Source organism: Odocoileus virginianus, chromosome 19, assembly GCF_023699985.2.
Source record: "Odocoileus virginianus isolate 20LAN1187 ecotype Illinois chromosome 19, Ovbor_1.2, whole genome shotgun sequence".
NCBI classification, from domain to species: Eukaryota; Metazoa; Chordata; class Mammalia; order Artiodactyla; family Cervidae; genus Odocoileus; species Odocoileus virginianus.
The window spans coordinates 14,087,559-14,100,509 of NC_069692.1; the positions used below are offsets into that span (position 1 = coordinate 14,087,559).

The 12,951-nt window shown below is 36.7% G+C and overlaps 1 protein-coding gene across 27 annotated transcripts in view; it reads left to right on the plus strand.

Moving 5' to 3' along the window:
* The window catches only part of TRDN (triadin), a 386,030-nt gene that overhangs the window by 99,752 nt on the left and 273,327 nt on the right, over window positions 1–12,951 (plus strand). For all 27 annotated transcript variants that reach the window (XM_070449854.1, XM_070449856.1, XM_070449855.1 and 24 more), the window contains exon 5: window positions 6,639–6,698. In XM_070449854.1, coding sequence (XP_070305955.1) covers window positions 6,639–6,698 — 60 coding nt within the window. The remainder of the gene's footprint in view (window positions 1–6,638; window positions 6,699–12,951) is intronic.

Below are 12,951 nucleotides of genomic sequence, written 5' to 3' on the forward strand. Positions count from 1 at the left end.
CCTTCAAGTTAGATGGGATAGCATATCCCACTTTAAAACCTGTTTCAACTTCTTTTTTTCTGTTAAAATGAACATGGATTTAATTGTCAATATTTTATTATAGGTATAATTGTCAATTATATATGTCAGTTCATAGTTGATATCCTATGTGTAAACATCTATAGATAACTTAAGGCAAAGTATTAAAAATGCTTAGTGCCTTTAATTTGATTATTATTTAGCTTTTCAGTGTTCCAGGAAAACAATATTAAAAAACCCTGACTTATTAACACCCATGTTGATGACTGTGGGAAAAAATGCTTAAAAAATATGTTGGTAATATGCTTTTAATTTTCTTCCATATCTTTTTATGGCTTGATGATGTATTTTTATTTCATATTAGTCTTGAATGATATTCCACGTCTGGAGGTACAACAGTATATTTCTTCACTTACCTGCTGAAATATACCTCAGTTGCTTCCAAGTTGTGACAATTATAAATAAAGCTCCTATAAACAAATAAGAATAAACCCTACCTTTTGTACAAGTGTTGCAATTTACAATATCTTTCATATACATTTTAAAATTTTCACCAATAGTAAAATTCTGCAACTTTCTCCAGCATTTCTCATAGAAAGTAAAAAGGTTGAAAAATGCAACATTTTACTGTCTCAAAATTTTCAACCACACGTATTTTAGTATTTAAGTCATTTGAGCATTGTGTCATAAAGAACAGGTGAAATACTATCTACTACCACTTTCTTTGTTGTGTAGGAGTTAATAGTTTGTAATTTTACTCAAATATTTATTTTTTAACTTAGTATGTATTTATCAAGTAGTATGTGCCAATTATTATTGAAAATTTACTGTGAAACAAAATAGACATAATTTTTGCCCTCAGAAAATTTAGAATTTAGTAAGGGAGACAATAATAATAGCCAATATTTACATAATGTTTATCAGATGTCAGGTGCTGCTCTAAATCCTTTACATTTTAACTTATTTTATTCCTCATGTAAGTCTGTGTGATTGTGATGGTTTAGTCACTAAGTCATGTCCAACTCTTTTGTGACCCCATGGACTATATAGCCTGCCAGGCTTCTCTGTCATTGGAATTTCCCAAACAAAAGTGCTGGAGTGGGTTGCCATTTCCCTCTCCAAGGGGTCTTCCCTACCTAGGAACTGAATCCAGGACTCATGCGTTGCAGGTGGTCTCCTGCATTGCAGGCAGATTCTTTACTGAGGCATCAGAGAAGCCTAAATTTATGTAGTAGGTACTGTTATAAACCTCATTTTCCAGATGAGGAAATGAAGTTTTCACAGCTAGTAGGTATGAGAATTATATTTGAAGGGAGCAGATTGACTCAAGCATTAATTATCTTCAACACTAAACTGCATTTTAATACATGCCAGCAATGATACTATTTTTGTGTAGATCTTTTAATAGTTAATGTGTCCAGAGTTTTCTAACAAAATGCATTTTAATTATGCCAGAATTTTATTAATTTATGTCATTTTAGTATGACAGTTATTTAGCGTGACAGTTATTCAAATAATCATTTAATGACTACTGCAATCCAGAAATAATGAATACTCTAAATAATATTAATGTTTATTTTTTTGTCAGCAACATAATAAGTTATTACATCTCCTTCTCTTGTTTCTGAGCACTTCACAAATCTGATGCTGAGACTAATACTTCTTCAGAGACGTTGAACTGTAGTCCAATTATTTATTTGGCATTGGACTTTAGAAAAACAGCCTGACCTAGGAGGGTATATTTTTTATTATCTCCATTGAGTTATAACACATGAAAGCCAGAGTTTAAATTCTCTGGATTCCTTTAATAAGAAAAATGTCTAAATGCCTTTAAAGCCTAGCAAAGTGAGGTGAATAACAATAAGAATCTGAAAGAAGACTTACACTTTTTTCTCCACTTCTCATATTTACACATACTTCCCTACAGATAATGAGAAATGTGATTGAGAAAGTCAGGACTAGCGAAAGTAGTTGGAATACACTTCCCATTTCTGTGGAAGTAACCTGTCCTTCTCTTAAGTACCCCTTGTATCATTACAAACACAGTGAAGGCTAGTGGAGAACTGATTCATATCAGTTAAGGTTACCAATAATTCAGTAAAGTGAAGGGTTTCCTTCCATTGCTTTCTGACGCACTGCGGTAACTGTCACTCTTTCCCATTTGCTTTTCCCTTCTCCAATTTTCAAAATTTTAAATTGACCTCTGTACCTTTAAGGACCTATGGATAGTCTGACACCTGGGATTGAAATACTTTGACTTCCTGCTTTTTAAGACACAAAGCAAAAAAAAAAAAAGACACAAAGCAATCTCTGAGGTTTACTGTTACCAAAATGGTTTATCATTCCAACTAGAATCTGATCCTGAGACTTACCACATTCTCAGAGACACTGGACTGTAACCTAAGGTAAAGCACATACATTTGGAGGTAAATAATGACTGCTTTAATAAAAATAAATGAAAAAACAAATAATAATGACTGCTTTGACCTTTTTCTTTGTCCCTTGTATCCAGAATTAGCTCAGGTTTAGTGAACTATTTTTAAGGAGTGTCAAAGTTAAATGAAACTTCATGCTGCTATGCATTACTGCTGTGTTGCGTAAGTAGAGGCATTCCCCTGTCTATAGACATTATTGAATAACTAGAAGCTAGTACTAATATATGAAATTTTATTTTTCTTTGAGGTTTGCTGAAAGACATAGGGTAATAAATTTCTACTTTACTGGCTTGAATCTTTAAATTTAATTTTCTGTTCTCACACGAATGGCCCTTAGCTGGCAAGAGCAGTTGGGAGTAAGAAATTAGGCATTATCTGTTTATGAGAAAAAAGATCTTTCTGAAGTCTAAATTGGTAGCATGCTGTTACTCAGTTGGGCAGGAGCCTGAATGGTCATCATTTCCTGGCTGAAGTATAAGGAGATAGAACTGGCAGGCACACTGTGGGGAGGCTACATTGGCTTCTTTGGACATTCGATAGCCATGGACAGTTACAATAGTGATGTAATACAATCCCCAAAGAAAATGGAATGTTGCAATAAAACATGCAGAGACATTTAACTTATCCTTAAGTTTGAAAAGTAGGGGCAGAAAAATTTTCTTTTCTCTTCTAGGTTTTTTGCTGGTCTAATAATTAAATTGATGTAAGACAGACTAAAAGGAGAAAAGTAAATTTCATACATATGGGAGCCCCATTAAAAATATGAAACCTGAAGGGCAGCCAAGTATTTAAGACTTATATAATTAGCATCCTGAGCTCAGGAAAGGGAGAGTGGTCTGAGAATACAAAGGGAAGGAAGGCCTTTCAGAAGAAGGGACAATAGATGTTTGGAAAATGAAGATTGTTCTGTTATACAGATAAGTTTCTTGTATCTCTGGTTATAGCTCTCTCTTTGGTACAGGCCATCTTTCCATGTATATTTAGGCAGTTGAAGGGAAGGTAAAGGGCTTTTTCTGAATCTACCGGGCTTTGATTGCTTTATGCCAAAGAGATGTGTTTCACAGTAGCAAAATCAGTTCCAATTCAGAATCATCAGAAATAAATTTCTTTTGTCATCTATAAGCAAAGAAATGTATGTATATATACCTTTACAAAGTTGGTTGTGCCTGTCTGCACTTATATGTACAGAAATACTAAGTCTTCAAGAGATCATCAAATTAAAAAAATTGTTGATGATGTTTTTGCAGAACATTGTCTATGTAAGTCATTATATTTCACTGTTAGCTGTAGAGATTTGTATGTGCACACATGTATGTGTGTGTGTGTGTGTGTGTGTGTGTGTGAGAGAGAGTTTTAATCTGGGAGTCCCACTTTCAAAAAATCTGAATGTATCTTTCCAGATCAGTGGAGCTGTCTTAGTTTATTGAAAGCTGAAGTTCAGAGTCAGAAATAGAAAATGTTAGGACTTTGTCCTTGAGACCGTAATGAGCAGGACCCTCAGAGGCTCCCTGGACCGAAAGCCTCTCTGTATCACCCATTTCTTGTTTGTAGGGGAAGAAAGAAGCTTTAGTCTCTGAAGCCTTCTCTGAGTTCCAAATTGCAGACTCAAGCAGTTACTAATTAAGGAAGTGAGGAGACACCGAAAAGTAGTCAATCTTGAAAAGTAATGATAGCTTCAACAATAGTTCAGTCACAGAAGATGCAACATTTCATATAAATTTTTAATTTAGAATGTTTCATCCCATTTCTGTATTCAAATTAATCCCCTTTGAGAATAAGAATTATTTCTTAAGGATGATTCCCTTGGTGCTTGCAAAGACCACTCTAAATCTTTGACCACTCTGAGTCATTTTACTTAATCGGACTGAGCTATACAAGGCACCAGTCTTCTTCATTGCTTCTGATGGTTTAAATAGGAGGGAGGAAGGAGAATGGTATGGGCAAGGGAGCATTTTCAGTTTGGTTTTATAATTCATTTATAGAAGATTTAACCCTGTAGATGACCTGAAAAGGTAATTTGCCCTCCTCAGTACCAGACCAGTACTGTCCAAAACTAATATAGTGTGAACCACACGTATATTTAAATTTTTTTGAGTAGCCACATTATAAAATTGTAAAAAGAAAAAAAAAAAAAAGAGCTTCCCTGGTAGCTCAGTTGGTAAAGAATCTACCTCTAATGTAGGAGACCCTGGTTCGATTTCTGGGTCAGGAATATTCTGCTGGAGAAGGGACAGGCTCCCCACTCCAGTATTCTTGGGCTTCCCTTGTGGCTCAGCTGGTAAAGAATCCGCCTGCAATGCAGGAGACCTGGGTTAGGAAAAACCCCTGGAGAAGGGAAAGGCTTACCCACTCCAGTATTCTTTCCTGGAGAATTCCATGGACTACAAAGTCCATGGGGTCACAAAGAGGTGGATACAACTGAGCGACTTTCAACTTCTATATGAGTGTCCATTTGAATGATTTGGGATCGTAACCTAGCCAAGTTGACACAGAAATAAAACCACCACAATATGTCCAAAATAATATCATTCCAATATGTAATTAATACAAAAATTATGATATATTTTATTATTTTTAGTATTAAGTCTTCATAAACCATTATGTACTTAGATTTATAATGCATTTCAATTCAGATTAATCACATATCATATCCTTAACATGTACACATGTCTAGTGGCCACTGTATTGGGCAATACGGGTCTAGACAGTGACAAAGAGTGATTAGGTTATTGCTCTAAAGATATAACTTGTCAATAAAGGTCATTCGACAGTATCTAATGACATTCTTTGTGGTCATGACTAGGGGTGGTGTAGCATCTAGAATCATTTAATAGGGTGTTGCACAGTGCTCACAATAGCCCTGCCCACCTCCAAATAATGACTTTTCCCAATCCAAAAACCAGTAATGCTTGGATGAGAAACCATGCTTTGGAGTAAGATCTGGAGACATAAGGTAGAGATTAAAAATAATAATAATGAGAGATGCTGGAAGGTAAATGTTTCCTATGCTCTTTGGAAATCGTTCCACGCAACTTGAAGACTTTCTTTGTTTTTTTTCCAGAAATATAGCTGGAAATCTTAACTTCTCTGGATCTCCATTGCCATTTTCAAAGTCATGAAGGGGATAAGGGTAGAAGAGTGGCTTTATAGATAGTATAACTGATTAATGGGGAAAATGAGGGGAGGAGATCTTCACAATGTGATGATTTCTTTAACTGGTGAATGAAAGAAGCTGTCTTCTCTGAAGATTTTAGGATTTTCCTCTAGTTGATCTTGATTTTAGACGTCCAGAAAATTTATAAAAATGCAAATTCAGACCTACAAATGGAGAATTTAGTATATGTACAATAATTAGCACCATTTCAGACCATCTGTAGAATAAAGTTGTGATAAATAAATAAGTAAAACTCATTAGCATTTTTCTAAGAAACACCATGGTATTTAAGACCAAGTCTCTTTTCAGAGGTAGTAATCATATTTGTAAACTCTAATCTCAAATTTGCTTCTGTCTAAGTTAACTACAAATTCAGAATTAACTATATTTTCTGAGCCTTGGCAATGTATATATACTGAGCTAGCAGCAAATTGAATGTATTTCTTAAAACCTGATATTTAGAAAAAATGTAACAGCTAACTAATTCTATGAAATGTGTCTATCTGCAGGCAGTAATTATTGGTTAAATGCAATGCCAAATTTTGATTCTAAACATGGCTTAGAGTCAATACTTCTGAGATATATTTCTTATTAGATAGTTACAGTTCATTTAACAAATTCTTAATTTAATATGTAAAAACTAAATCTTTCTAAATCTAAATGACATTTTTACTAAGGAGTCTTAATTTGTATTGAGAGTAATTGAAATAAAATGTAATTATAATTTGTGATCAGATTTAGCACTGAAAACAGTAGCAACACTTGTTGATGTAAGTTTTAAGCTTTTTCAATAACTCTAATTTTTAGGTAGCTTCAAGTTTTTCCTTATAAGTCCTAAAACTTATATCAATAAATGAGGGATTTATGTGGCAATATGTTTCAATGATTCTTTCCTTTTAGATATCTATAAATTTGTTGAATAAAATAATTTGGACTTCATGGTAATATTATGACATTTAGATCATAGTTGTGATTTATATTTTGTATGTTCTCAAAAAGAGTTTTTAAAAGCAAATCATAATATTTCCTAGAAATACACAAAGAAAAGACTGAAAAACTGGAGAAACCTGAAAGGAAAATACAAACTAAAGGTAAGTGTTGAATTTTGTGTTTAATCTTGTTTTTATTCAGGGTATATATTTTGTACATTTACATGAGAGAATGGAAAATTTTTACATTTAGTGCCCTTTTGTCTTAATTTTTCATAGTGTTTAAGTAAATTTACTTCTAGGGAAACACTCTAGAAATATATAATGGTTAATTATTGGCTCAAAATAACTTCAAAATGGGTAACAGTCTTTCAGTTATTTGCAGTCAGCTTTTGTTTATTAAGCTAGGACCACAAGCATATATTTTGACCTATTAGCAAGCAATTTTCCTTCTTTAATCAGTTAATATAATAAATCAGAGTTCAGTTCTTTTTAACTTCAATGTTTTTATGCCATGCAATACCTTTGAAATCATCAGCATAGAAATACAAGTTTTATCCTATCTCACTGATGACTGCTGTGGTCTCAGAGCTTGCTTATACAGTCTCAAGGGGTAGATGGACAATGACAGGGTGATAATTAACATCCTTTTCAACTCAACTGAATCTAGTGACTCAAATCTTGTGTTTGAGGCATATTAATAATGGCCAACATTGTCTTGCTCATCTTACAAGCATCACGTTTCTAGCAGTGACCCATGTAGTCCTACTGCTTAAAAAAAAAAAAAAAAAAAACACTATATAGGAAGCAAAAACATTCAAAAGGACATGTTTATTAATATGCCCAAGTTTCCCCAATGGTCAATCTCATGTGATACTGGGTGAGCCAGAGCGAAAATAAAAACCTCATTGTTACTGAATTTGTGTGATACAGACTGAAAATGAAAGAATTTTCCTGGATAAAAATTGAATGTTGTCTAATATTTATTATTTCAAAAACTGACTAGTACAAAATGATCTGCACAAATATCAAAGTTGCAAGTAGTAGTTTCATATAAGCTCTTATTAAGCTGAAATTATACCAGTATGTGACTCTACATTAAAATACCATGTTTTCTTTTTCAATATACTTCATGTACTTCCTTTTTGTGAAGAGTTCAAATCATTCTGCAAATGTTATGTCTTTAATCCTAATGTTTGAATTAGTTCCAGATTGGTCAGCTAATCTTTATACAGTCAGGGACAATGAAGGTTGTTACTCAATTGAAACCTATTTATATTTGGACTTAGGAAACTAATGTCTTCTTTCTGCTCCCTTTCCCTTTTTGGTTCTTAATTCCTTCAGTCAAGAAATTGGACACAGCTCTTGGCTATGGATTGACTAAGCTAGCCATCACTGAACTGGTTATGTGTTTCTATCGGCTGGAGGTTAAACAGAAACTCAACTGATTCCACATGATTGGGGTGTCTGCTGTTTTATCTTGCAGACTATACTACTAATCTAATAGCAATGCTGCTGGAGTGGATGTGGTGATACAGATGGTACCATTTGCATTTTGGACCTGGCTCTATTAGAATCCTGCTGTTAAAGACTTTAAGCAGCGGGCTGTAGAGTGGGTTTATTAAACGAGTGAGTTTTGCATAATTAAAACAGTGAATCTGGCTGAAGTTTAAAATAAATTTCTGAAAGGCTGGGCTAGAGATTAGTACCTGAATATATTTCCTGAATAGATGAAATATATTTTAGGAAAGTGAACATTTCTCAAGAAAGAGAAAATAGAAGCTTCAGTTGTTCAACAGTGAAATAGGCTTCAGAGATAATTTTTCGACAATTTTTTTTCATGCAAGTATGAACAAAAGATTTCATTTTACTGCTTAGTTTCCTCATCCAGGTAGAATAGGATAAAACCTGCTTTCTATTCCCAAGTAGTTTAGTGAAAATAGTTTAGTTTAGTGGTATTATAACTGCTCATATGTATAGATAAATATTTTTTCTGTGCCACATTCCATATCAGTTATGGTTATATATGATAGTTAGGAATTTGTTATCAAAGCACTTTGAATTCTTATAAGGAAAGGTAGAGTATATCCAAGGTAATAGTTGCCTGCAGTGATTATAGACAAGCCAGTGATTAGCTGAATCTAAAGAGACATGTTATGCAAAAGCTGGTGTATTAACTTCTGTTGCTCAATATATCTTCATTCCTCTGTATTCTTTGTCCTAAAAATTAACATTACCATTCACCCATCTTATTCAAGCTAAGAAGTTAGGAGTCATTTTGACCTGAAGTGGTACTCACCCCTGACTGGACCCTAGAATCACTGGATACGTTCTAAAGTATATATATCCAGGCCTTCCCTGGTGGCTCAGTGGTAAAGAACCCACCTGGGAATGTGGGGGACATGGGTATGACCCCTGTTCCAGGAGGATCCTACGTGATGTGGGGAAACTAAGCCTGTGTGCCACAACTACTAAGCCTGTGCTCTAGAGCCTGGGAACTACTGAGCCCGTGTGCCGCAGCTACTGAAGCCCACGTGTCCTAGAGCTCATGCCCAGCAAAAAGAGAAACCTCCGCAATGCAAAGCCCACACACTGAAACTAGAGAAAAGTCTGTTCATCAGTGAAGACCCAGCACAGCCAAAAATAAAATCTGTAAAATTAAAAAGAAAGAAAAGAGGTTGTAATTAAAAAAAAATCCAATAAATAAATAATAAGTATACGTATGTATATATATGTATATATGTCCATGCAGATTCCATCCTGGTTCCTTTAATGTTTGGTTTGGGAGGTAAGGCTGGAATTCAAGTCAACCACTTCAGATGACAAGTCATGGTTAGAATGTAGTCAGTTAAACTCCTGGCCTAGAGTTCAAGTATATCCCACAGAAGTTCTCTTTGACCAGCCAGTATGTTAACATAACTTACACCTGAATATCATTAGGTAGACTGTGCACCCACTATTTACCAGTCTCCTCCATCCTCCCATCACTGCTGGAGTAGACGTTTATCTGCTTTATCTCTGAGGGCGTTTGAGTTGCAGTCCCTGACATGTTGGTGTCTTTCAACACCAAAGCCCAGTCCTGCTTGGCCCCTTGTCACTCCCTTTTCACTCTAATTTAGTCCATTCTCACCTCTCCTCTCCCATTAGTATCCCTTCTACAATCATCTACCAATTAGATTGTGACAGTCACTTCTTAAGCGACTTCTGCATTAACCTCTCAGGCCTCCTCTGCATTAGCCCACCAGGCTTCTCTGTTCATGGGATTCTTCAGGCAAGAATACTGGAGTGGGTTGCCATTTCCTTCTCCAGGGGATCTTCCTGACCCAGGGATCGAACCCAGGTCTCCCTCACTGCAGGCAGATTCTTTACTGTCTGAGCCAGTGGAATGTGCGGAAGCCCACATTAACCTCTCAAATCCATACTAATCATACTCAGGGGCTTAAATCCATCTGTTGTCATCACCGTGCTATATAGAGAGTTAACAGCCACACTGCCTGTCATGAGACAAAAGGCCCTCATTATGATCACTAATAGATAGCCCTACACATTTCCAGCTTTGTCCACTTCACCAGTTACCTTCCTTACTCTGCACCCTCCTCGTCAATCCCTTCCATTCCCACCTCTCTCCTCGCTCCGCACCAGCACAGCAATCCAGACCTCACCAACACCCCCAGCCCCCTGCCATGGACTGAACTGTCGGGCAGTCGCTAAGCCAGCCTGCTGCTGTCTCATAACTCTGTGCTTTTATTTGCCTGTCCTCTTGACCACCGGTCACAGGGCAGGCTTCTGCTCACTTCTTTGATTCTCAGATGGAAAGTCAAATCCTTCAATAGGCTTCCTTTGCTGTCGCTCACTCTGTGGGCATTTAGTTACTTCTTCCGTGCTACTTTACATCCATGCCTTCAGCCTTTCAAGCATTTTGACACCAAGTTGTAAATGTGGGTATGTGGATCTAACTCACTGAGAGAAGAAACAGTTTGTCTTCTTATATATTCTAGGTCCCTGTTGACATTTGCTCATATGATTCTGTGTTTCCTTATCAGTGAACAAAGAGATTCAGACTCAGTAGTCTCTCAGGATCAGATCAGCTCTGCGTTTGTGTGCTTTTATTAGAAAAAAATCATTCTAATATCCTCTGTCCCAAACAGTTGCCTGATGTGGGGATTGGACCCCTGCTTCAGTTCCCCCACTTGCCAAGGGCAGGTCCAGTCCTGCTAACTCTGCTGTTTTTCCCCCTACTTCCTTCATCCTACTGAGTTTTGCGTAGTCCTATATATTCTTTTTTCAGTGGTCAGGTATTCCTGCCCGCTCTCAGCTGGTGTTCTGCAAGATCTCCAGTGTCTGAAGGCGTATTCCTGATGTATCTGTGGAGAGAAATGTACTCCACTTCCACCTACTCCTCCGCCATCTTCTGTCTCCTCAAAAATCATTCTAATATCTCTAAAGTGCTAAACATCCAAAACACACTCAACATATGTTGAAACATCAATGAATTAATTAAGAAAGCATTCAGTTTCCCTGTTTTGTTAATATTGACTTGATTCTGATGGAGAGCTATTTCATATGCCATTTCTGTGTTTATTTTCAAATATATATAATTATGCAACTTTAACTGGGCCACTGTAATGTCAAATTTGTTTGGTCAGAGGCAAATGAAGAATTTAATAGTTCCATATTAAAACAAAAACTATCTGTAACATGTAATCAGAAAAACCCACAATAAGTGTATAATATAATAATATAGGTTAAAGTAATACAAATTAATTTGGACACTTTGAAAAGTACAAAAAAAGAAAGAAACTAGCAAAATTCAACTATCCAGTGAAAAATAGTAATTCATTTTTTGCTTCTCCCCCTTTTTTTCCTCCATGTGTTTACTCTTTTGAGTATTATCTTATTTCTTTTCAGTTGCAAATTGTTGGTTTCAGATAACAGTAGGCTTCTACTTAACTATTAAACATGTCAATATATTCATAGAACAAAGTAAACCAGAAAAGACTAGAACTTGATGATAAACATATAACTAGGTGAGAGAATTTTGTCTCTCTAGAATGACTCCTAGACAATAGAAGGGCCTTTTAAGCATTCAGAGCAATAGGTGTCTGCTACATCCACTTGGGTTGTGAAGTGTTCATGTGGAGAACTGGCCTTCTAGAGTAGGGAGGTAATTTACAAGGCAGGTGTGTGCTGAGGAACAGCATGTAATTAACATCTGAGTAAGCCAATTGGTGGGAATGGAGGAGTGACCTGGCAGACAGATGGTGTAAATAGAAACACTGGCTATAGCCATTAGGCAATAACACATATTAATTTATTTATTGCATTTACTTTGTGCCAAACACTGTACTGAGCACTAAGAATTCAAAGAATAGGACTCAATCCAACGAGAGACCTAAACAACCAAGTCCACAGCCGCACCATCATGTGGTGAGTGCTCCAAAAAGATGTCCTGGAGGAAAGTGAAAGTGTCCGTTGCTCAGTCGTGTCCAACTCTTTGTGACCCCATGGACTGTAGTCCACCAGGCTCCTCTGTCTGTGGGATTTTGCCGGCAAGAGTGCTAGACTGGGTTGCCATTTCCTTCTCCAGGGGATCTTCCCGACCCAGGGATCAAACTGCGGGTCTCCTGCATTACAGGAAGATTCTTTTTCAGTCTGAGCCACTAGGCAATATCCTGGAGGAGAAACGCTATTTGAGGAGACAGCTGGTTGCCTCAGCTCCTAAGTAGGTTTTCTGGCAGGGCCTTAATTTGAGATTTAGGTGTGCACTCTAGAACCTTAAACGGAAGGTGTAACAGCTAGTTCAGGGTGTCAGTCCTCAAGGAACCTGGTAGGAACTCTGTTAAGGGAGCACAAGCGGAGTCCAGGGACTAGTGTTAGTATTAGTTTACTAGGGCTGTCGTGCCAAAGAACCAAAAACTGGGTGGTTTAAAATGACAGATGTTTCTTATCTCCCAGTCATAGAGGCTAGAAGTCCACAGTCAAGGTTTCAGCAGGGTTGGTTCTTCACAGGACTGTGAGGGAGAATCTGCAGGCTTTTCCCAGCTTTGGTGGACTGGGGTCGGGGGGTGAGAGAACTGGAAAGGTGTGCTGGCTTTCATTGGCTTGTAGACAAACCATTCCAGTTTCTGCCTTCAGATTCAAATGGTGTTTCTTCCTGGGTCTCTGTCGCTTCTTGCTGTGTTCTTTCTGTTTCCAAATTTCCCCTTTTCATCACAAAACTAGTCATATTGGATTAGGACCCACCCTCCTGACCTCATTTTAACTTGATTACCTCTGTAAAGACTCTGTTTCCAAATAAGGTTACATATCTTTTCTCCATAACATAATTAAACCTTAACAGTACCACATGCATAAAGTCAGCAGACCTTTTTTAAAAAGGGTTAATAGAGAACAATCATCCTGATTGACTGGTTTA